This window comes from Lynx canadensis, chromosome A2, assembly GCF_007474595.2.
Source record: "Lynx canadensis isolate LIC74 chromosome A2, mLynCan4.pri.v2, whole genome shotgun sequence".
In the NCBI taxonomy this organism is placed as follows: domain Eukaryota; kingdom Metazoa; phylum Chordata; class Mammalia; order Carnivora; family Felidae; genus Lynx; species Lynx canadensis.
Window position 1 is genome coordinate 116,270,131 of NC_044304.2, and position 24,384 is coordinate 116,294,514.

A 24,384-nucleotide genomic window follows, 5' to 3' on the forward strand; every position below is an offset into this window, starting at 1 on the left:
TCATGTAACTGAATAAGATGAGGTCATGTACTTGGAAAATCTTTAGAAAAATAACATCCTTGGGGCGCCTGGGTGGCGCAGTCGGTTAGGCGTCCGACTTCAGCCAGGTCATGATCTCGCGGTCTGTGAGTTCGAGCCCCGCGTCAGGCTCTGGGCTGATGGCTCAGAGCCCGGAGCCTGTTTCCGATTCTGTGTCTCCCTCTCTCTCTGCCCCTCCCCCGTTCGTGCTCTGTCTCTCTCTGTCCCAAAAATGAATAAACGTTTAAAAAAAAAAAAAAAAAAAGTGAACTTCATAGCAACTATGATTGCTGCATTCACCACCTTGTAACTCATTCTGATTGCAAATTCATATGGACCTGAAAATATGTGTTGAGACTGAGGGTGTGTGAGAAACTCTTGCTCTATGTTCAGACAACATATTCCCAAACAAATTACCAGCCACCTTCTGGCTTAACATAAGAGTCATGGTAGAGCTGTTTCTCCAGCCATTTCATACATTTATTTTCTCCAGTTAATTATTGTCATTTGCATAGGCCCAGCATAATCCGGTGCGATATCTTATTTTTTCAGTACTTTTACCGTTTTTAAAAAATGTTTGTTTATTTTTTAGGGGGTGGAGGGACAGAGAGAGGAAGAGAGAATCCCAAGCAGGTGTCACACCATCAGTGCAGAGCCTGACACAACCCTCGAGCTCACAAATTGTGAGATCATGACGTGAGCTGAAACCAAGAGTCAGATACTTATCTGACTGAGCAACCCAGGTGCCCCATACTTTTACAGTTTTTATCTTTCCTTTTAAAAAATATCTTTGAGGTGCGCCTGGGCAGCTCTGTTGGTTAAGTGTCTGACTCTTGATATTGGCTCAGATCATGACTTCACAGTTGGGAGACCAAGCCCCATGTCAAACTCCATGCTGAGCGTGAAGCCTGCTTGGGTTTGTCTGTCTGTCTGTCTGTCTGTCTGTCTCTCTCTCTCTCTCTCTCTCTCTCTCTCTCTGCCCCTTCCTTGCTCACGCAACTCTCATCTATCTCTCAAAATAAATAAACTTTTAAAAAATATCTTTGAGATAAAGCTTCTATAAATAGCATATATTTAAAGTGTACAGTTTGATAAATGTAGACACATACACATACATACCTGTGAAACCATTAACACAATCAAGACAACATATATATATATATATATATATATATATATGTTAATATCTATCATGTCCAGAAGTTTCTTTGTATCCATTTATAATCCTTCCCTCCTCCCCTGCATTCCAGGCAAGCACTGCTTTGTGTTCTGTTTCTATAGCTTAGTTTACTTTTTCCTTATTTTTATATAAATGAAAGCATGCGCATGAATCTTTTATTTGCTGTGTTTTTTTAAAATATGTCGTCTTTCACATAATTCTTTTGGGATTCATCAATCTTTTTATGTGTATTAGCAGTTGATTCCTTTCTGTTGATGAGTGGTATTCCATTGCTTGGCTATACCAGTTTATCCATTAACGGGCTGATGAACACTTTGTTTCCAGTTCGAGGCTATTATAAATAAAAGATGCTGTGAACATTTACATGTAAGTTCCTTGGGTGAATACCTAGGAATTGAAGGATTAGGTCATGGTAGGTCCATGTTGAACTTTTATTTATTTATTTTTCATGTTGAACTTTTAAAGAAGTGTCCAAACTACTTTCAAAAGTGGTTGCACCCATATACATTCTCATCAGCATACTGTACATCTTCACCAACATTTGGTGTGGTCAGTCCTTACAATTTTAGACACTCAAATAGGTGTGTAGTGGGATCTCAATATGATTGCATTTCCTTAATGACTACCTAATTTTGAGCATCTTTTCATGTGCTTATTTTTTAATGTCTGTTTTGGTTGTTTTCAGATCTCATCCATTTTTTGCCGAGTTTTTTATTTAGTTTTGAGAGTTCTTTATGTTTTTTTTTAATGTAAGTATTTTATCTGAATTATGATTTACAAGGATTTTCTCACAGTGAAAAGCCTTATCTTTTCATTCTCTTAATGGTGTAATATTAAGAGTAGCAGTTCTCAATTCTGATGAAGTCCGGTTTTCTTTTATAGATCATGCTTGTATTCTGTGTAGAATATTTTTGTATAACCATAGGTCATAAAGGTTTTCTTCTGTATTTTTTTCTAAAAGTTGTATAGTTTTATGCTTCACATCTAGTCCTAGGATCCATTTACTCTACAAGCTTTTGTATATGGTGTAAGATCTGGATGAAAGCGGGAAATGCATACAGATACCCAGTTTTCCAGTTCCATTTGTTGAAGAGACAGTTTCTTTCATCAGATTTGGAAAAATTTTGACTATTATCTCTTCAGCTTATTTTTCTATTCCTGTTTCTCTTGCCCTTTGATGCCATCACTTCCACATATATTAGGCTCCTTGAAGTTATCCCCTTGCTCAGTGATAGATACTCTGTTCATTTATTTCAGTCTTGTTTCTTCCCTGTTTTTTTTTTTTTATCTTAATTTCTAATTGCTATGCCTTCAAGTTTACTACTCTTGTTTTCTTCAATGTCTTCAATCTGTTAATCACTTCTGGTATACTTTTTCATCTGAGATATTTTGGGTTTCATCTCCAGAAATCTAAATTGAGTCGTCTTTATATCTGCCATGTTTCTACCCAACATGCCCAGTCCTTCCTCTAGTTTCTTGAACATAAGAATATAATATGTAAAGTTAAAAATAACTATTTTAATGTCCTTTTCTACTAATTCTATCATATTTATCATTCATGGATCACTTTTTTCTTCTGTATCATTAATTTATTTTTCTCTACATTTAGATTATGTTTTCCTGCTTATTTGCATGCCTGGTTATTTTTGATTGGCTGTCAGACATCACAAATTTTACCTTATTAAATGCTGAATATTTTTGTATCTTAGAATTTTTCTTAAACTCTTCTAGGGTATTTAAGTTACTTAAGAGCAGTTTAATCCTTTCAGATCTTGCTTTTTAAGCTTTAGGTGCAGCCAGAGCAGGATTAAGTCTAGGGCATAATCCTTCTGATTACTCAATGCCTCATGAATTATGAGACTTTTCCACTCACCTTGATGAGAACAGAAACTATTCCTGACCCTGTATGACTTGCTGATATTGCTACTTATTGTGCTGGTTCTTTACGTGAATTTGAGTAGTTCCCTTATACCCATGCACAGATCAGTGCTCTGCTGAAGACTGAAGGAAGCACTTTGCAGTTCTTGAGTCCTTTCTCTGTGCATCCCTTTCCTCACTGATTACTCGGTTCTGTACACTGTAGCCACCCGATCTCCCTGGTCACCCAGCTCATCTCCTCAACTTGGAGACTGCCAGGCTCCACCTAGATTCTTCCTTCCTGACTTGCAACCTGGAAATTTTTTTTTATGCAGTTAGCTAGGGCATCTGAATAGTTCACCTTGTTTCCATTTTTTAGGGATTGCTGACTTCATTGTCTGATGTATTAAAAAGTGGTTTGTACAATTTTGTCTGATATTTTAGTTGTTTCAGGCTGGAGGGGCCTTTATTCCTTCACCTTAGTCACAAGTGGGAGTCCTCTTTTATCTTGTATTACAATAAGAAATTAATTTTTAAATAGGTGAATCATTCCCATGTTTCAAAATTCAAGAAATATATTTAGGTATTCAATTGAAATCTCTCTTTCAAAAAATCCACTGTCAACCTAGTCCTTACTCCCCATAAGAAACCATGCTATTATGGGGCACCTGGGTGACTTCATTGGTTAAGCATCAGACTCTTGATTTTAGCTCAGGTCATGATCTCATGGTTCGTGGCGTCAAGCCCTGCATTGTCAGTGCAGACTGCTTGGGATTCTCTCTCTCCTTCTCTCTCTGCCCCTCCCCTACTCATACTGTCCTCCCCTCCCCCCAAAATAAATAAATTTTTTTTTTTTAAAAAGAAACCATGCTTTTCTAGAGTTTTAGCCACTTACCTGTTGTTAAACAATTAGGTTGCTTCTAATCTTTGGCTATTAGGAATAATTTAGTAGTTAATACTCTTGTATGGAGGTCATTTTGCATATGTCTGAGCAACATTGCTGTTTAATACATTCCCAGAGGTGGATTACTAGGTCAGAGGATTTTTGCATTTGTAATTCTGATAGCTTTTGTCAAATTGTTTTCCCAATGGATTAAACCAGATCTTCCATCAGCCTGTTAGGAAAATGCCTGTTGGACCATAGTCCTATCTACAGAATGTTATCAAGTATTTGGATTTCTGCTAATCTGACAGGAAGAAAATGTTATTAAAATACAGTTTTGTTTTGAGTGATGTTGAATATCTCTTGTGTTTAAAAGCTATTTGTACTTCCTGTTCTCTGTTTCATCTACTTTAGATTATTGGTCATTCAGTTTTTTCTTTAGTGATAAGAATATGAGATTCACATATTTTAGTAGGTTGTGTTTAGTAACTTAGTAATGAATGAACCATTAATGTATGGTCTATAGTAAAACATTTTACAGTGTACTTAATAAAATGTAATTATACTAAATCTAGTTAAATCTCTGATGACTTTTAAGGTCATTACAAAATGTTTAGATAAAAACCTGGGTTAATTTTTCAGATAGATTTTTAAAATTCAAAGTAAAACCAGGTTAATCTGAGATTTTGAGCATGAAAGTAATGTTCTAAAATTAGTTTAATAAATGAAAAAATAAGAATTGTTCTCTTTTAGAAACCTTTTTACATCTGAGTGATGTGTTTTGTTCCACAAATAATGACATTTCCAGAACAATTTGGGAATAGGGGAATAGATATTTGAAATTTGGGCTATCTCAGGAAGTCTGAATTTATGGTTACAAAATGTATGTTGTCCCACAGATAAGAATGAAATTCCTAGTTAGATGGCAGCATGCTCTTACTATTCATTTGGTGTAGCTTTCTTGAGAAATAAGGAGTATCCAAGTATTTTTACACTTTGCATACCCATCCTTTTGCTCTGCCTCATCTCAAGCGCCTCTATCTTTTTGCTTCTGTCATTTATAATTTTCAGGGATTATACCCTATGGACAATTAATTAGGGGAGTAGTTACTTTACCAAAGAGTGAGGTAATAAAATGGTCCAGTAGTTTGTTTATGTTTTGTTAATTAATTTAGTTTAAAGTCTGGCTTTATTTATGCAATGAAAAATATATTTTTAGAGTTGCATCAATATGGAGAGGCATCCAGCACACGTCCGTCAGGTATGATGTCATTCCAGGACATTCTCTGGTACTCCAGTTTTTCTGTCTTATCAGCCAACTAAATTTACCTTGATTAAATAAACTTAAAATTTTGGGCTTTTTTTTTTTTTCCATTGCCAAAACATTGAGCTGCATGCCATTGTCAATTTAGCCAGTTGTCACATTTTAGCAATCTTAATATTGTTTGTATGCTTGCTTCTTCAATATTTCTAAAATTGTGTATCAAAAGAATTATTGGCTTTCTGAGTTGTTAAACAATATTTAGACTTTACAGAGTTATTGAAAATGTTCTGAATGCGTTCTCTCAAAATCATCTAATTGTAAATAACTAAAATTTTGTCACATGTACCCAGACTTAGTTACTTCTAAATGATTTTAATATGCATCCATCACATTGCATTTTACCCCACTAATATTATGTATCTGCTTGTGTTACCTGAATATCTGGTTTGGTTACATTTGTAGAAGTATGATAACATTGCCATTTTTACTAATTTTGTGCTTTTCTGCTTGTTACAGTTTACCTGATTAATGCCAGGTCATTTCTTCAGTAAATAACATTTGAATTTTTATAAATATGCATGACAAGTTTTAAGAATATAATCATTCTGAAATTGCCATCAAATACTGAAAATGCTTAATAGAATTTCAAGTGAATAAGCAAAATATTCCTATGATTGGAGATAATAACTAATAGTGGTAACTGGCATACTTTTATTAATAAAATATATTTTAAAGAAATATTCAATGAATATTTCAATGAATTTAAATTGGGAAGTAGTTTCAAGTCTTTTTCAGTATTTTTCTTACAATTAATTTAATGCTAAGTATTTAAATTAGAGCAAGATGATTTCAAAAAAAATATTTTCCACCCTTGTTTTGGCCAGTGTAAATCTGTGTGATTAAAAACTATATATTACCAGTGATGAAAGTTGGTTTTTTAATTTTTTTTTTTTTTTTTTTTTTTTAAGTTACTAACTGTATTTCAGGTCTGACTTCAACATTCACTTTCATTGTTTAACTTTGGTTTCAGGGCTCTTTCATAAAGTCAGTCCTAAAAAAAAAAAAAAGGTCCTAATGTACCTGAAATATATGCCTTAAATCAGCTGCATATATTGTTTCTGGACATTAATCAGAAAGTAGCATTTAGTTGTATTCAAAATTATGCAACAATATTTAGAAAATCATGTGAAAAGATTGAGGGAAAGTGTAAGAATGGTGGAGTAAAATGATTGTCAAACTCTGTTGATTTAAAATTAGAAGTTAAAATAGAAACAAAATGTTAATTGTAGTACTAATGTTTTTTTTTTTCTGATACCTAAGTATTAATGTCTAGAAATTGATTTCTATCTGAATGAAACCAGTTCCTTAGTTGAAGTACTAAATGCATTGTCAATTACAATTAAATCACAGTTATTTGAAAAAGATTTCAAAAATCTAGTGACAAATGATACACCTATACTATCTTAAATTGTGCTATGTGTTTTAGGTATTTGTGAAATGTCATTTTGATTATAATCCATACAATGATAACCTGATACCCTGCAAAGAAGCAGGATTGAAGTTTTCAAAAGGAGAAATTCTTCAAATTGTAAACAGAGAAGATCCAAACTGGTGGCAGGTTAGTATGCTTCTCATAATTTCTTCAATTGCTTTTTTATTTTCAATCTTAGATCTGGCCAATAGCTGAATATTCAGGAAGAAGGTATTAGCATTTGTTCCAATGATTTTTCCCACATGAACAGCTCCTGCTTCATGGCTGCTAATTTTGTGGACAGAAGATCAAATTGAGAGGGAATTTGCGAGTAGCTGTTAATAAATGCAGAATTAATTAGCCTGTGGAGATATTCCATTGGTTTAGGGATCAGAACAGTTGGTTCTTCCACATCAATGATTGCAGTAAAATATGATATTGGGGTCATCCCTTCTCAGTGTTTGTTTTTGCTTGTCTTAACTAGAAGTGTTATACTATGTGTATGGTAGCATCTCTCTCATGTCCTCTCTCTGTATGTACATTCATGGCAAATAAAACATAGTTTCTTAAACTCTTAAATCTATTTCCCCACCTGTTCTCAGTTATTGTGAAATGAAGGTTTGCTTTATGATCAGTGTTAGTTGGTCGTGGATTGAAATCTGTATATGTGGAAAGGGATGTGTGTTATCACTGTATTTTCCCCACTTCATTTCCTTTTTTTCTTTTTTTTCTTTTTAATGTTTGTTTGTTTTGAGAGAGAGAGTACGTGCAAACAGGGGAGGGGCAGAGAGAATGAGAGAGAGAGAGAGAGAGAGAGAATCCCAAGCAGGCTCCATGCTCTCAGAACAGAGCCTGACACAGGGCTCGATCTCACAGTCTCACGAACCCTGAGATCATGACCTGAGCTGAAAAATCAAGAGTCAGTCATTTAACCCACTGAGCCATGCAGGCACCCCACCTCTGCTTCATTTTCTAAAGATCTGTGTGATCGTGTTCTTTTTCCTTTCCCCTAATACAGCTTTCAGAAATCTCTAGCAGAAGTAATAAGTCTGTTTTTGTAATTGCTGACACCAGCTAACAACCACAGTATTCAGAGCTGGAGAAACTGACAGATCAGAAAGCTTAAAATTCCTTAAACTGTCTCATTAAAAAGCAAGGTGTATGAGGAAGGGACCCAAGACCCACCTCTAAACTCTAAGTGGAGATGGTAGTAACTCACATTAACTCTGAAAAGTTATATTGACTTCTAAGGGGGAATGAATAATAAGAATGAGGCCAATCTTACTAATGTGTCCTTAAATTTAAATTAAGACATTATTATGTGCAAGCGCACTGTGAGGTGAGAGAACCAAAAAACAGATAAACAGAGTCTGTAATCTTGAGAGGTGTCCACTGAATTTTTTAGAACTCTCATCGAAAAACTTTCTGTAGTTGTTTCCTTTATTGAACTCTTGCAGGAGTCCCCCTTTTGGGGAATGTCCTCTTTTACTCTCTTCTCATACCGTCACCATTATTTCAGTCCCTTCTTGCATTTGGTGATGTATTACTTTAATTCTACTTTTTAGGATGTTAATTGCGAAAAAAGATACCAAATTTTTCTATGCTAATTATAAAGATAAAGACACTAATTTTGTGGGATAAGCCACTAACAGCCAGTTCTTTAGCCGCTATTTTAAAATAGCACTTTTGGGGATTTCAAAACTTAGTTTCTTGACAGTGTAATTTTACCTATTTTAAATTTAAGATACTCAGGTCTTCCTTCCCTCTCTCACTTTGTCTCCCCACCCTCCCTCCCTTCCTCTCTCTCTCTCTCTCTCTCTCTCTCTCTCTCGGGATTATGGTTGGTAGTGATACCTTACTAAGAGTGCAAATGAAATGTCCTGTTAAAAATAGTGTTTATCCTGTCCATTCTTTGACTAAGCATTATAAATAAAAAGTTGACATAATTTAAAGATCCTATGTAACCTTTGTATTTTGGTCCCCAAATTTCAACACAAGATGGCAGATTGATTAGGTGCCATTGATTCCTTAGTGCTAAGTGTTTAAATATCTTACTGGACAGTGCCATGGATTTAAATCTCAAGGTCAGCTTTTAAGAGCAAATGTGATATATTGTTACTGTACTATTGATATCCTACTTATTAGAATATGGTCTCAAATTTTGGTCACTGAGATATACAATTCATTCATTTGATTCTAGGCTAGCCATGTAAAAGAGGGAGGAAGTGCTGGTCTCATTCCAAGCCAGTTCCTGGAAGAGAAGAGAAAGGCATTTGTTAGAAGAGACTGGGACAATTCAGGTGATGAGCTTAACACAATGTGTAACAAGTAGTCCTTTGTGGTTACCTTTCTTTGCCTCTTTCCTCTGAATCAGCAAATGAATTTATTTAAAATGCATCTAAAATAATCCAGCCCCTGTACTTTATTTTAACGCCCTCAAAAGTAAACTCTTTGATCCCTTTCTGCCACCTGCCGGTATAGTCTCAGAATTCAGTGGCTCAACTCACTTCTGCCCCCTTCTGCTGTGTAGGACACAACACTCCCACCTCCAGAATACCACAGGGCAGTTTTATCCTATTCCAACACACTGTTTTAAGTTATATTGTCTTGTCTTCAGGACCTTTTGTGGAACCATAAGTAGCAAAAAAAAGAAAAAGATGATGTATCTCACAACCAGAAATGCAGGTATGTTTTAAATACTTTTTGAGAAGTCTGAGTGAGATAGCTTTATACCATTAATTAATATGGCATAAACTCTAAATAAATAATTTTAAAAGAAGCTAATTCAGATGAATACCCAATTTTAAGGGGCTGTCACTTGAACACATGGCCCAATATAATAGGGAGACATTATTTAAATCTCAATATGTCACCAGTGCATTTTATTCTATAATTTACAATAAAATGAATTGGTTAGGATTTATGATTATATTAGTGAAGGAAATCTTATTAAACTTTCTTCAAAGAACTTTGGTACTGATTTATGTGTCATTTTTTTTCTTTTTTTTAAATTTTTTTTTTAATGTTTATTTTTGACAGTGGGGGAGGGTGGGGCAGAGAAGAGAGGAAGACATAGAATCTGAAGCAGGCTCCAGGCTCCCGAGCTGTCAGCACAGAGCTGGATGTGGGACTCGAACCACAAACAGTGAGATCATGACCTGAGCCAAAGTCGGATGCTTAACTAACTGAGCCACCCAGGCGCCCCTGTGTGTCATTTCTAAAGAAATGTCTTTATGAAGATATTAAAAGAGTTATGATTCAGGGCAACTCTATTCTGTCATCGCGTTGTCCATGATACTTTTGGGAAAACAGTAGTAGACAAACAATCTTATTCTGATATAGTAGGATTCTCTCTTAATCTTTTAGACTTAAACGTGAATATCACAGTTACCATAGTTATTCTTTTCAGTTATAGAGGCAGATAGGAGTGAAATGCAGCTCTTTGAATGAAAAGGCTTTCTGAAAGAAATTGATAATTTTTTAAAAGTACTTGCTAGACATCAGAGCTGCTTCTCTTCTGGTACTAAACTAAATAGCACACTCTAAAGGGAATAATAATAATAACAATAATAATAATAGGGGAAAAGAGAGTCTCTCAATATTGGTTTAATCGGTGGAGAAATTGTGCAAATAAAGAGTTGCTGTTAAGATAATAACTTAAGGAAGAAGTGTTATCACTACAGATTGAGAGTTATAATACTAATGACAGGTAATATACTAGTTTAAATCCACTTTGGCTTTATTATTCATTAAATGTGTGTCCTTAAAGCTTTCTTGCAAAATAGAAAACTTGCAATTTTCTCGTTGACTAAGATTTAATTTTGGAGTATATTTTGACTGAAAATAGTTTGGATCCAAAATTTCATTTTGTACATAAATTCAGAATCTTAATGTTTAATTATCAATATGTTTGTCTGCATTTTGTTAATCCAACTGGTATTTGCTAAGTCAGCACATGGTATTTGTTCTTTGATATTTTTGGAAGGCCATACTCATTCTATGGGGCTTATTTAAGCAGTCACACTAGTTATACTTCTGTCCTTTATATCTGATATACACTTTTTGGCTGAACAAATTATAAAAGATAATTTGCAGTTTGATTGTATATATTAAAAGAATTAGTTCTATAACAAATTGATAAGAAACGTTTTAATGGATAGAATATATGGTGAAGATAAAACATGGCATTTTTCTAGCTTTCTTAGCCAATTTTTAAGGGCAAATGGTTGAAAACAGATGTTTAATCAAGATCAAAATAATTTATTGTACTTTACCAAATTTATAAAAAAGAATCTATACTAAGTACAGTTCAAGTGATTTACTTGTCAGGACAACGAAGCCCTTATTGAACAGAATTGCGGACGTTTTTCATCCATCTAAAAGGTAAGTGAATATGATGATTTTCCATTTCCTTTTACATTTAGAATTTGATCGTCATGAAATCCAGATATATGAGGAAGTAGCCAAAATGCCTCCCTTCCAGAGAAAGACTTTAGTATTGATAGGCGCTCAAGGTGTGGGACGAAGAAGCTTGAAAAACAGGTTCATAGTGTTGAATCCCACTAGATTTGGAACTACAGTGCCATGTAAGTTTTTCTCCCTTTTCTTTGCTGTTTAATTGGCATCAAAGAGTAGGTGGGCCAGATTTATTTTTATTTCTAAATAATTTTTCATATATTTCTATTATTATTTTATTCTAAATAATTTTCATATGAAAGCAAATAGAAGATACTGGAAAACTCGATGACTCTACAGAGGTCTTGAAATAATGCTGTAGCCATGTTGGCTTGCTGCCTTGCAGCCCTTGTGTCTCCAAGCTCCTGAGTCCAGAGATGTCAGTTAAATGCAAGTACTAGGAGTTGTGGCAAAATCAGCATTCACTTTGTATTTTCTTGTACCACTGATGTCTATCTGAAAAGTTGTGTTTTTTACCCACATTAGCGTAAAGAAAAGAGGGAAATCTGCTGGATCCTCAGACACTTCCAGTGTGGCAATTCCTTTGTGAATTTTGTACGTTTTCTCTTGTAGCTCTGTCCTTCAAGGTCGTAAACCTGATTTTTTGATAGCACATTAACAGTGAGAATCTTCAGAGCAGGCAGCATTAATTAAGATTATAAAGGTTGACATATAAAATGAAAATACTGATAGGAGAAGTATGACCATTAAATGAGCCAAACATTCATTTTATCATCTTTGCATTTTTTCCCCTATTTGCATATTATATGGAAAGTTAAATAATGTCAGAAGTTGCTTGATAAGAATGGAATCACATTAAGGAGTTAGATGATATCATAGTCTTATTATAAGAACTAGTATACATTTGTCTTTATTTTGGATATGTGTGGGCCTTTACATGTGGGAATTTACACGCTCGTTCCCCTGAACAACGCAGGAGACAAGCCAGCCTCACCTTCTATAACTCCCCTTTCTGTGCTGCTTTTGCTGACCAAGCCCCCTTTTGATTAACAGTATTTCTTTAGGTATATTAATGCCATTAAGCTGTTCTGAGCTAATTCTTAGCCTAATGTCACTCCATCTTGTCGATGAATTTTCTAGTTTCTCTGCTTGCATCTAGTATGTTTTGAGGTTGAATTTTCAGTGAGTGATCTTAATGCTAAAACTTTTAGGGATTGGTTGGGGGAGTAATCGTGTACTATTTGTAATCCCTTTGGGGTAAGGCTTTGGATTCCATTGTAAGCACTTTATATCACTAAATTCAGACAAATACTGGTTAAATAGTTAAGAAAATAAAAACTTCGCTGTGACCAAAGTATTTTAAGTATTTTAAAGTGTTTTATTTTTCATTTTTGTCAAGTTAATACATGTACAGTATTTTAATCAAGTAGTTCTTAAAGATACGTAATAGATAAATTAACTTCCAGTCTTGCTGTATTCCACCTTTAACCTACTTACCGGAAACAGTTGCTTTTCACATTTGTTGCTATTTATTGGTTAGTCTTCCACATTTCTTAATAATGTCCCCATTCTGTAATATCTTGCATTATCCAGTGTAGGCCTTATCTGTTGACTTGCTGACTCTTCCCAATATAAAAATAGGTCTAGTTTCAGTTCATTGCATTTTACTTTCTTGAACAGATTTTCTCTCCTTCCATCTAACAGTTTCTGGAATTCCTTTTTCCTTCCTGTCTTTACCTTGATTTTTTTGCATGTATGTGTATAAATTTGTTTTAAACCAAAGATTCATCCAGTAGGTCATGTTTATTTTCCTGGAGCTTCCTGTCTCAGGACCATAGGTCTTCCTGCTTCAATGAGGACTACGCACTCTCCATTCTGGCTGCCCCACTGTTAACACAGGAGAGCTTCCCTTTGTTGCTGTCCTGGGTTGACAGCAACCTTGTTTTGCTGGAACACATCCTCTTGTTACTTTACAAGAAATGTGTATGAGGTATAATTTCTCTTTGTATTTGAAGATATATATTTTCTGCCCTCTATTGATTGTTTAGCTGAGAATAGAAATTTTAGATTATAAAACTCAAAAGACATTACTCTTGAATCCAGTTCCATTAAGTCCAGTGCCATCGTAATTCTTGTTCTTTCATACATGACCTGATTCTTCTTTCACAGATATTCAGGGTCTTTTGTTTGTTTCATTCTGTTGTTTTTCAGTATTTTGAAATTTAATAATGCTGTGCCTTTGTGTGCATCTTTTTTTTTTATAATTTTTTTTAAATGTTTACTTATTTTGAGGGAGAGAGAGAGAGTTGAGCAGGGGAGGGTCAGAGAGAGAGGGAGACACAGAATCCGAAGCAGGCTCCAGGCTCTGAGCTGTCGGCACAGAGCCCGATGCCAAGCTCAAACTCATGAACCGCGAGATCATGACCTGAGCCCAAGTCGGACGCTCAACCAACTGAGCCACACAGGCGCCCCTGTGTGCATCTTTTTTTATTCATTGTGCTGATGATTAGTGGGTTCTTCAGACTAGAGACTCATGTCCCTCAATTCTGGGAAATTATTATTTCTTGGATGATTTCTCCATATTTTCTCTGTTCATGTTTTCTAGAAATTCTGTTAGTTGAATGTTGAACATCCTGGATTCATCTTCTCAATCTCTTTTATATCATGTTGTCTATCCCTTTATCTTTTTATTCTACTCTTTAAAAGATTACCGTGAGTTCTTTGTTCTGTTCCCTCAGTGTTTTATCACAAGTAATCATATTTTTCATTTTAGGATTTTCTATTTCTTGGTGGTGGTTTTTTCCACAGCATTGTCTGTTTGTATATCTTGTGTATCTCTAAGAATAGTAAATAGTGTATTCTTTTTTTAGGTTTTTTTTTTTTTCTATAGGCTAAATTATCTCTGCTTTCCTCCAGGTTACTTTTTCTGCTTGTGTTATGTTTGTGTGTGTTTTCCCTTTTATGCTAGAGGATTTTTTCTTTTAGGTACTCATCCTTGGATGTACATCCATACTTAAAAGTAAGTGTTAAAACTGATTGGAAGCTCTATATACTTGAGCAAGTCTTGGCAAATGGCTGAGCTTTATTTATGAGATGGGCAAGGAGACAACTGTTTTGTTTGGGGAGTCAAAAAGTGGGCATAAGATATTTTTGGAGGGAGCTGTTAGATTTCTCCAGGGAAGAGTTTCCAGATATCCCTCTGCTGACAGTGTTCTTTCACAAGATAAAGAGGGAGAGGATATGGATTGACCTGCTCCAAATGCACAATTATACCCCCAACTCAAATTTTTAGCTTCTTGCTTCAAAGTCCTCAGTGTCTTCAGCGTTCTGGGGATAGCTCTGTAAACACTTTAGTTTATTCTTCTTTAATTTCTTTCAATAATATCAGTAATTTTCAGTGTACAAGTCTTATGCTGCTTTTGTCAGATTATTCCTAAGTATATTAATCTTTTTGACTCTATAATAAAAGCCATTTTCCTAATTTCCTTTTCAAATTGTTTATTACAAGTGTATAGAAATGCAGATTTTTGTGCATTAGTTTTGTATCCCTCAACCTTGCTGAATTCATTTATTATAATTATTTTTTTGCAAATTTCTCGGGATTTTCTATACACAAGATTATGTCATCTGCAAATATAGTGTTCCTTATTACTCTAAACTGGCTGTCAATTATTTTTTTTTCTTGTCTAATTGCCCTGATTAGAATCTCCAGTGCAGTATGGAATAGAGGTGGCAAAAATGGACATCCTTATTTTATTCATGATCTTAGAGGGATACCTCTTTCATCACTAAGTATGATGTTAGCTCTGGGTTTTTTGTAGATAACCTTCTTCAGGTTGGAGAAATTCTCTTCTATTCCTAGTTATGATTTTTTTTTTTTTTATCATGAGAAAGTACTGGATTTTACCAAATGTTTATTCTTTGTTTATTGAGACAATAATATGAGTTTTGTTTTTTAGTCTTTTACATTGTGTTCCTGTGGTAAATCCCAATTAGTTGTAGTGTATAATCCTTTTATATGCTTCTAGAATCAGTTTGCTAGTATTTTGTTGAGTATTTGTGCACCTATATTCAAGAGGTACTAGTCTCTAGATTTCATTTCTCATGACATTGGCTAATGTTGATAATTGTGCTAATGCTGGACTCATATGCTGAGTTGGGAAGTGTTCCTTTTCTTCTGGTTTTTTGTTTGTTTGTTTTTTGTTTTTGGAAGAGTTTGTAAGGGATTGATGTTAATTCTTGTTAGAATTTACCCTTGAAGCCTTTACCCTTGAAGCCATAGACTTTACCCTTGAAGCCATCCTGGGGTTATTTTTGTAGATTTTGACTACTGATTCAGTCTTGTTCTATGTTGTAGGTCTACTGAGATTTTCTATTTCTTTTTAATCAGTTTCAGAATTTCTGCAGCATTCATGGTAATACCCCCTCTTTTATTCCTGATTTCAGTAATTTGATTCCTCTCTCTTCTTTTCTTAGTTTTTCTAAAGGCTTATCACTTTTGGTGTTCTTTTCATAAAACCAACATTTGCTTTTGTTGATTTTCTGTATTGATTTTCTGTCCTCTATTTCATTAATTTTTGTTATAGCCCTTATTCTTTCCTTCTTATTTTGGGTTTAGTTTGCTATTTTTTCATTTTCTTTGGGTAGAGGTTAGGTTATTGGGTTGAGCTCTTTTGAAGTAGGCATTTGCAGCTGTAAAGTTTCCTAGAAGCAGCTGCTTTGCTGCATCTCCCAATATTTGGTGTTGTGTTTTTGTTTTCAGTTATCTCAAAGTATTTTCTATTTACACTTGTGATTTCCTATTTGACCCATTGGTTGTTAAGGAGCATATTGTTTAATTTCCATGTATTTGTTAATTTCCTGAATTTCTTCTGTTACTGAATTCCAATTCATGCCATTGTGGTCAGAAAATAATGTATGATTTCACTTTTTTTAAATTCATTGAGACTGGCTTTATAACCTCAGGTACAGTCTGTTTTGAAGAATGTTCCAGGTACTCTTGGGAACAATGTGTATTCTGCTATCTTTGGGTAGAGTGTTCTACAGATGTCTGTTTAGTTGGTTTATAGTATTATTTAAGCCTTTTATTTCCTTGTTGATCTTCTTCCTATTTGTTCTATCCATTATTCAAAGTGTGGTGTTGAAGTCTCCAAATATTATTGACTTAACTATTTCTCCCTTCAATTCTGTCAGTTTTTGCAGCATGTGTTTTGGGGAGTCTGTTGTTAGATGCATATATGTTTGTAATTTTTAAATTCTTTTGATGGATTCACACTTTTATCATTATAAAATGTTCTTCTTTGTCTCTAGTAACAGTCTTTGTCTTTAGGTTTATTTTGTGTGGCATATAGGCATTCCAGGTATTTGTGTTATTGTTTGTATGGGGTATTTTTCCTTTTTTTTTTTTTTTTTTTTTTTAACTTTCAACCTATTTGTGTCTTTGAATCTAAAGTGTGTCTTTTGGAGACAGCATATAGTTGGATTATGGTTTTTGTTTTGTTTATTTGTTTTAATCCATTCTGCCAGCCTCTGCCTTTTATTTGGAGTCTTTTATCCATTTAATGTAAATGATCCCCACTAGGAGTTCGCCTGATTGTTTCCCTGTGATTAGGTTCTGGTCATGCATTATTGTTACTAGAAAAACAGAAGTCATGTTTTATCCTTCTCTGAACATCACATCTGGAGGTACATCTTGTCAATATGTCCCATTACTGATGATGTTAACTTTGATTATTGATTTAGGTGGTGTCTGATAGATTTCTTCACTGTAAAAGATAATTTTTCTCCCATTTGTTATTGATAAGTAATGTGTTCAAAAATACTTTGAAACTGTGTAAGTATTCTCCTCAGCAAACTTTTACCCAATTGTTTTAGCATCCATCAATAATTCATTAATTTAAAATATTTTCCTGAATTTGGGGAAACAGCTATCAGTCCACTAAAATCCCTTCTCACATGGTTTGAATACACATTCATTTCCTAGTACCTTTAGGAAGTTAGGTCACCCGACTAATTTTTTCTGGCAAGCATATAACTAACTGGTTTGTTGGATGGCTGAGCTCTTTGGGAGCACAAATAGGAAAGAGTTTTATTTTCATCCAGTCACTGACTTCATACATGCACTATCAGATCTTCTTTCTCTCTTCTTTTCCTTCAGTCCCCTGGGAGATTCTATAACTTTCTAGTCACTTGTAGTTATGAGAATTATGTTTTGTCAAATAAGATTTTATTTTGGGTATGGAAAAAAAATAAGGCTACTCCAATTCAAAACTTCAGTGTTGCATCCAATTCACATTTTTCCCTTCCTTACCGCTCATTCCTGACTCTTGGCTTAGGACCTACATTGGGAAGGGAAGGGTATAGTTTGTTCTATTATTCTCCCTTCATATCCTGCTCTGCTGTGTCTGGTTTTCAGGGTCAGGGCAGAAGAAGTGAGGATAAAAGGGCTGTCCTGTAAAATCTTGCCTTTTGGGGACTAGAGTTCTTTATGTCACAAATGTCTGAATACTCTTTTCTTCCTTGAGGCCTATTTGTAGCTAGGTTCTTTGGAGACTCTGTAAAGACCTCTCTACTTTGCAATTCCCTGGCCAGGCTATTATGATCTCCAGCTGTCCCCTTGAGACCCATGCCAAGCTCCATTCCTGTATCTCATATTCTCTTTTGCTTGGTTCTCTACCTTTCATTTTGTCTTTCTGTGCAGGATACCTTCAGAAAAGTTCAGGCCAGGCTATCTTTTGAATACACACACATCCCTACACACACAGCCCACAGGAAGCGCATTTCTGCTTTGCCAGACATTGGGAGTACAAGACGCTCCACTGCTACGATATGTCTCATGGGCTTTCACAATTCCCCAGGGAGAATCATTTTACTGTGGGGTAAAGGAGAAGAAAATAAAGCGTTCTGCCCTGAACCTATGATTCATAATGTCAGTGACTTCTGAGTATATATTAGACAGAGGCAGGTGAGCAGACGATCCTAGGACCATGTTGGCCACTTTTTGGTAAACCCTGAAAGAGGAAGCTGTAGATCCTTGGCTTTGTAGCATCTACTTGGGACTTGAGGGATACTGTAAGACTACCAAAAAAAAAAAAAAAAAAAAAAGTCTTATTCAGCATTTTGCTTATAAGTATAGAGAACACAGTTAAACTAACTACTAACCACAGAATTGTGACTATATTATTCATGTAAAATTCACCTACTTTTTCCCTACTTAACACACTTCTTTCTCTTCAAACTCCTTACTTAAACTTATCATTCACAACTTTTTGTTCTTGTTGATCCCTTAGCGTGGAACACTGCCTCCCAGATCTTCAAATGCTTGAATTTTAGTTTTTATTCAGATCTCACCTTCTCAGAGGCCTTTACTGACCATTCAATCTAAAATAGCCTCCCCAGTACTTAGTGGTTGTGTTTTACACTTAAATTCTCATTTGACTGCTCACTGTCTCCACATTCAAGAATATGTCCCATGAGAACAGAGAGCTGCTCTGTCTTTTGTACTGCTGTAGACCCTAGAATAGGATCTAGCACATAGTATACACCCAACAAATATTTGATGAATGAAATTATATCATGAGCTTTTCCCCACAAGTCATTATATGTATGTATTATGTATGTGTGTGTGGTGTGTGTGTATATATATACATATATATATACATATGTGTGTATATATATACATGTGTGTGTACATATATATAACATGTGTATATATATATACGTGTGTGTGTATATAATATATATATAATATAGTAAATATTAATCCTACAACAACAACAAAATAAACCAGTTCAGAAATGGGCAAAGAATCCGAATAGAAATGTCTCCAAAGAAGATACACAAATGGCCAGTAAACACAGGAAAAAGATGCTGAACATCACTAATTATTAGGGAAATGCAAATCAAAACCCCAATGATATACCACTTTATACTCATTAGGGGATGGAATTATGTATTTTTAAAAAACAGATAATAATAAGTACTGGCAAAGATGTAGAGATATGAGAACATGTGTTTGTTACTGAGGAGACTGTAAAATGGTGTTATCTGCTGTGGAAAACAGTATAGCAGTTCCTCAGAAAAATAAACATAGAATTACCATATGATCTAGCAATTCAGCTTGTGGGAATATACCCAAAGGAATTGAAAGCAGGGAGTAAGATATTTGTACGTGAGTGTTCATAGCATTATTTACAATAACCAAAAGATAGCAATAGTGTAGATGTCCATCAGTGCATGAATGAGTAAACTAAGTGGTATATACGGACAGTAGAATATTATTCAGCCTTGGGGCGCCTGGGTGGCGCAGTCGGTTAAGCGTCTGACTTCAGCCAGGTCACGATCTCGCGGTCCGTGAGTTCGAGCCCCGCGTCGCGCTCTGGGCTGATGGCTCAGAGCCTGGAGCCTGTTTCCGATTCTGTGTCTCCCTCTCTCTCTGCCCCTCCCCCGTTCATGCTCTGTCTCTCTCTGTCCCAAAAATAAATAAACGTTGAAAAAAAAATTTAAAAAAAAAAAAAGAATATTATTCAGCCTTAAAAAAGAATGAAATTCTGATCCATGCTATCATATGGGTGAACCTTGAAAACATTATGCTGAAATAAGCCAGACACAAAAGGACAGATATTGTACAGTTCCATTTGTATGAGATACCTAGAATAATCAAATTCATAGAGACAGAAAGTGGAGTAGTTATTACCAGAGCCTAGGGGAGAGCATAATGGGAAGTCAGCGTTTAATGGACACAGAATTTCAGTTTGAGATGATGAAGATGTTCTGGAAATGGGTAGTGGTGATGATGGTTGGACAATAATGTGAATATAATTAATGCCACTAAATTGCACACTTAAAAATGGTTAAAATGATCAATTTTATGTTATGTCTACTTTACCCTGGTAAACCTAAAAGAAATCTTAATAGCTTCTTAATATTCCAGCAAAGAAGTATACTGTTATTGCCCATTTATATAGTTTGAGTAGTTATTTTTGTTACAAGAGATGATAAAATGTGTATACATAAATCTAAAATTTAAAGTTATTAGATGGATAATTTTAATTTCTTGATTTCTTAGTGCCAAATTAATTTCCAGAAAGATGTACTTATTTTACCTTTCTTCAGACTGTTACTTTAGTAAAGTTTCAAATCTGAATTTTTATATAGAAAGATTTAAATATATCCATACATTAAGTTAACTCTCACTTCTTCATATAATGTAGGTGTGTTTCTCTTAAAATCATTCACTTTTATATAGCATCTAGCTTAGTTTTGTTTTTTTGTTTTGTTTTTTGTTTTTCTTTTTACATCTCACAATCCACACAAAAAAGAAACACCAAAAAATTATGACAAGTTTGCCTAATTCCTGGTATATAGTATTGTGCTGCATATTGTCAGGTGGTATGGACGAGAAAGTCTCATAGGGAAGGAGGTAAACGCTGGCATTATATTAAGTTGATTTTTCTTTATATATTAAATGATCCTAAAATAAAATAGAAAAAATTATTAATCCAGGGGGATGGGCTACCTTCTGAATCAAGTTTGCTCTTTAACATTGGCATCTTGAGTTTAACAACACCAAAAATGTTACTTTGTTGATTGTTCTCTCATTTGAAGAGCTGTAAAAATTTAGAATTTTGCCATACAATTAAATTCTAAGAAATCACATTACTTGTTTGCTTAGTATATAAGCCTAAGGAATCATTTGTAGTAAAGTCACCCCGTTCTAATTTCTCTGTCCTAGGAATGGAAAGGGACTTAAATATGTGGCAGTATTGTTGCTGGGTTTTGTTAGATTTTTGTTTCTAGTTGTCACTAGAGAATGGGATTATAGTTAATATTTGCTTGTAAACTAAAAACATTTTGCCAAGAATTAAGATTCCCTCAGGGGCGCCTGGGTGGCGCAGTCGGTTGAGCGTCCGACTTCAGCCAGGTCACGATCTCACGGTCCGTGAGTTCGAGCCCCACGTCAGGCTCTGGGCTGATGGCTCGGAGCCTGGAGCCTGTTTCCGATTCTTTGTCTCCCTCTCTCTGCCCCTCCCCGTTCATGCTCTGTCTCTCTCCGTCCCAAAAAAAACAAAAAACTAAATAAACGTTGAAAAAAAAAAAAAAAGAATTAAGATTCCCTCAACACATTGGAGGTGGCAATGGGGGCAATATATGCACCTATACATATTTATTTCATACTAGTAGTACATTCCTATATACGGTTTCACTGTAGAGCTTCACCCAAAAATAGTACTCTTCTAAAATTACCTTCACAAATATTGAGCTAAGTCCTAGTATGAATGTATTTGGGGAGTTTAAAATTGCTTTAGAAGTTTTTTCATACTACCTTTGGTGAATAATTTCAGAAACCTTAGGCGTCACATATTTTTTAATATGAAATGCCATCATAGCATCTTGAAGATCTTTAAGTTACTTTATAAATGCTCTCCACAGTTGTCTGGGATCATCACCTTCAAGGCTGAGCCAGAAAACAACGGGAGAAGAAAGGGAGTCCTGTTGTACTTAATGACCTCATTTATGAATTAGACCCTTATTATTGAGCTTGTATTTGAATTTCATTCTGTTCTTATCAAAGTTTTCTTGATGTGCTATGGGTATTATAGGTAGTCAAAGTACTGTCAACTTTTAATCTGGATTACTTTTTAATTACATGTGCTTGATGATCTCATCAGATAATCTACGTGAAAGTACTTGATTAGTAAAAGAATACTTTTTATATATAATCTAGCCAAAACTAGGTGAAGGCTAAACTGGAAAAATCACATACACACACTAACTCTGCATCTTTGCAATAGTTTTAAAGAGAATATCCTTTCCTAGGCTAGCCCAAGTTGCAAAGGAGTTTATATCCCTGGAAGTATTCAGAACTCTAAAATATCAAGCAAAAGCATCCTCTAAATTTTGACTTGGTCTATCCACTGTTATTCTCTCACAAGAAAACACTTTAGGTTAAAGTAGAGTAAGTTAATAGAACATAATAATATCAAGTGTTGGCTAGATCCACCACCGAGGTACAAAACAAACAATTAACATTTCAGATTATCAGTAAGCAGGAAGCCCAAAGAAAGGTTTGGTATTAGGGTGAGAAAGAGGATAGATAATTTGTGGGTAAAACTGCATTTCAGAAGATTGATAATACGAACTAAAAATAGAATTTTGCTCACTTGTTGGGCACTCAATTAGGAAATGTTCATGCGTAAAGAAAGAATATAATTGATATTCCTTAAGAAGGGGAGTGCTGGTGGCAGCTGGAAAAGATATTCGCCTACAATATACCTCATAGTTAGTAGGATTCATTATAATTAAGAATTTAAATTTAGGGCTCTGCTTCTAGGAAATAATTTTGAGTTTCAAGCTGACTTTATAAAGCACATTTTTTTGAATATAAATTGTGTATGGGGGACTACCTCCTTAAACAGTCTTGTAGGTCAAGGGGCAGCAAACTTTTTTTTTTTTTTTTACGTTTATTTATTTTGAGAGAGAGTGAGAGCAGGGGAGGGGCAGAGCGAGAGGGAGAAACAGAGAATCCCAAGCAGACTCCACATTGTCAGTGCAGAGCCTGCTGCAGGGCTTGAACCCATTAACCACAAGATCATGACCTGAGCAGAAGTTGGACACTTAACCGACGGAGCCACCCAGGTACCCCATGGGTCAGCAAACTTTTTAATTCAAGGCCACATAGTAAATATTTTAGGCCTGGCAGGCCGTCTATTCTCTGTCACAAACTGCTACACAATTGTGAAATGAATGAAACCCTAGGTAATAAATGAGCCATAGCTGTGGTCTAATCAAATTTTATTCACAAAAATAAGAAGCAGAACAGATTTGGCCATAGGCCATAATTTGCCAAACCCTGCACTAAATGTAAAAATCCTAAGCTACCTGTGCATTTTAGTCTCAATTTTAATACTTTGCATCTTTGTATAAATTCTCAACATTATTTTAGTTACTTCACGGAAACCAAGGGAAGATGAAAAAGATGGTCAGGCATATAAATTTGTGTCACGTTCTGAGATGGAAGCAGATATTAAAGCTGGAAAATATTTGGAACATGGGGAATATGAAGGAAATCTCTATGGAACCAAAATTGATTCTATTCTTGAAGTTGTCCAAACTGGACGAACTTGCATCTTGGATGTCAACCCACAAGTAAGCTGCATGGATTCCAAAACTGTTTTTAAAATTTTGATTTCTGTGGAGTTTTTTGTTTTTTTGGGTTTTTTGTTTTGTTTTGTTTTGTTTTCAAATTGTGAGGGTGGTGATAGAGAACTTTATCATGCATCCACATGATAATTTCTGATCAATTCGCCAATAGAGGCTTGGATAGCAATAGAACTTGATAGTTTAGTATTTACTTACTTGCTCAAGTAATATATAAATGCATGTGTTAGGAAATGTTAATTTTAAATTTTCAACAAAGCTGCAACACAAAGAATAAAAGATTAAAGTCACACCCCTTCCCACCCAACACACATACTCACACACAACAATCTCTTCATTCTCATTCCCTGTCTTTCTCACCGACCCCTTCCCACCCCTCCACATTCAACTCCACCTAACTTCCCTACTCAGAAATAATTATTTAGTTCAGTGTATATCTTTGTCATTTTATATACCTTAAATACAGATATATCTATAATTTTAATGGGCTATTTTTTTGTATAAATAGGAAATTCTATACAGATTCTTTAGTTTTTTTCATTAAACAGTATCTCTTGAAACTGTTTTCATATGAGTTACTGTAGAGCTTTTGTTTTTAGTTGTTTGTAATTGCTGCATAGTACAAATGTATATTAATTTATATACCAATCTCAATAGACACTGAGATTATTTCTGCTTTTTCAATATTAACAGAATTCTACAAATAACATATAAAGCATTTACATCATTCTTGATGATTTTTTAATTACTTTGTTCAAAAGGATTAAAGAGTAATGTGACTGAGGTCAGAACATAGATACTGGATCACTAAGAAAGTACTGTATGGAATCAAAAAGATAGAAGGGGGCAAGTATTAATTTACAGCCTTAATCCTTAGTGAGAGGGCAGATAGACTGATTATTTAGCATTTAGTATAAATTAAAGGATAACATAAATTCTAATCCCATCTAAGTTGGTTTGTAATTGTTTTTCTACACAGGCCTTGAAAGTGCTGAGGACATCCGAGTTCATGCCCTATGTTGTATTCATTGCTGCTCCAGAACTAGAGACGTTACGTGCCATGCACAAGGCAGTGGTGGATGCTGGCATCACTACTAAGCTTTTGACGGTGAGCAGTTCTTTTCAGGCTAACAATA

General features: G+C 34.8%; 1 protein-coding gene across 1 annotated transcript in view; it reads left to right on the forward strand.

Moving 5' to 3' along the window:
• MPP6 (membrane palmitoylated protein 6) overlaps positions 1-24,384 on the forward strand; it is a 112,501-nt gene that overhangs the window by 76,736 nt on the left and 11,381 nt on the right. Inside the window, exons 6-11 of the mRNA XM_030308108.1 lie at positions 6,689-6,820; positions 8,874-8,992; positions 9,291-9,358; positions 11,098-11,259; positions 23,034-23,236; positions 24,228-24,356. Coding sequence (XP_030163968.1) covers positions 6,689-6,820; positions 8,874-8,992; positions 9,291-9,358; positions 11,098-11,259; positions 23,034-23,236; positions 24,228-24,356 — 813 coding nt within the window. The remainder of the gene's footprint in view (positions 1-6,688; positions 6,821-8,873; positions 8,993-9,290; positions 9,359-11,097; positions 11,260-23,033; positions 23,237-24,227; positions 24,357-24,384) is intronic.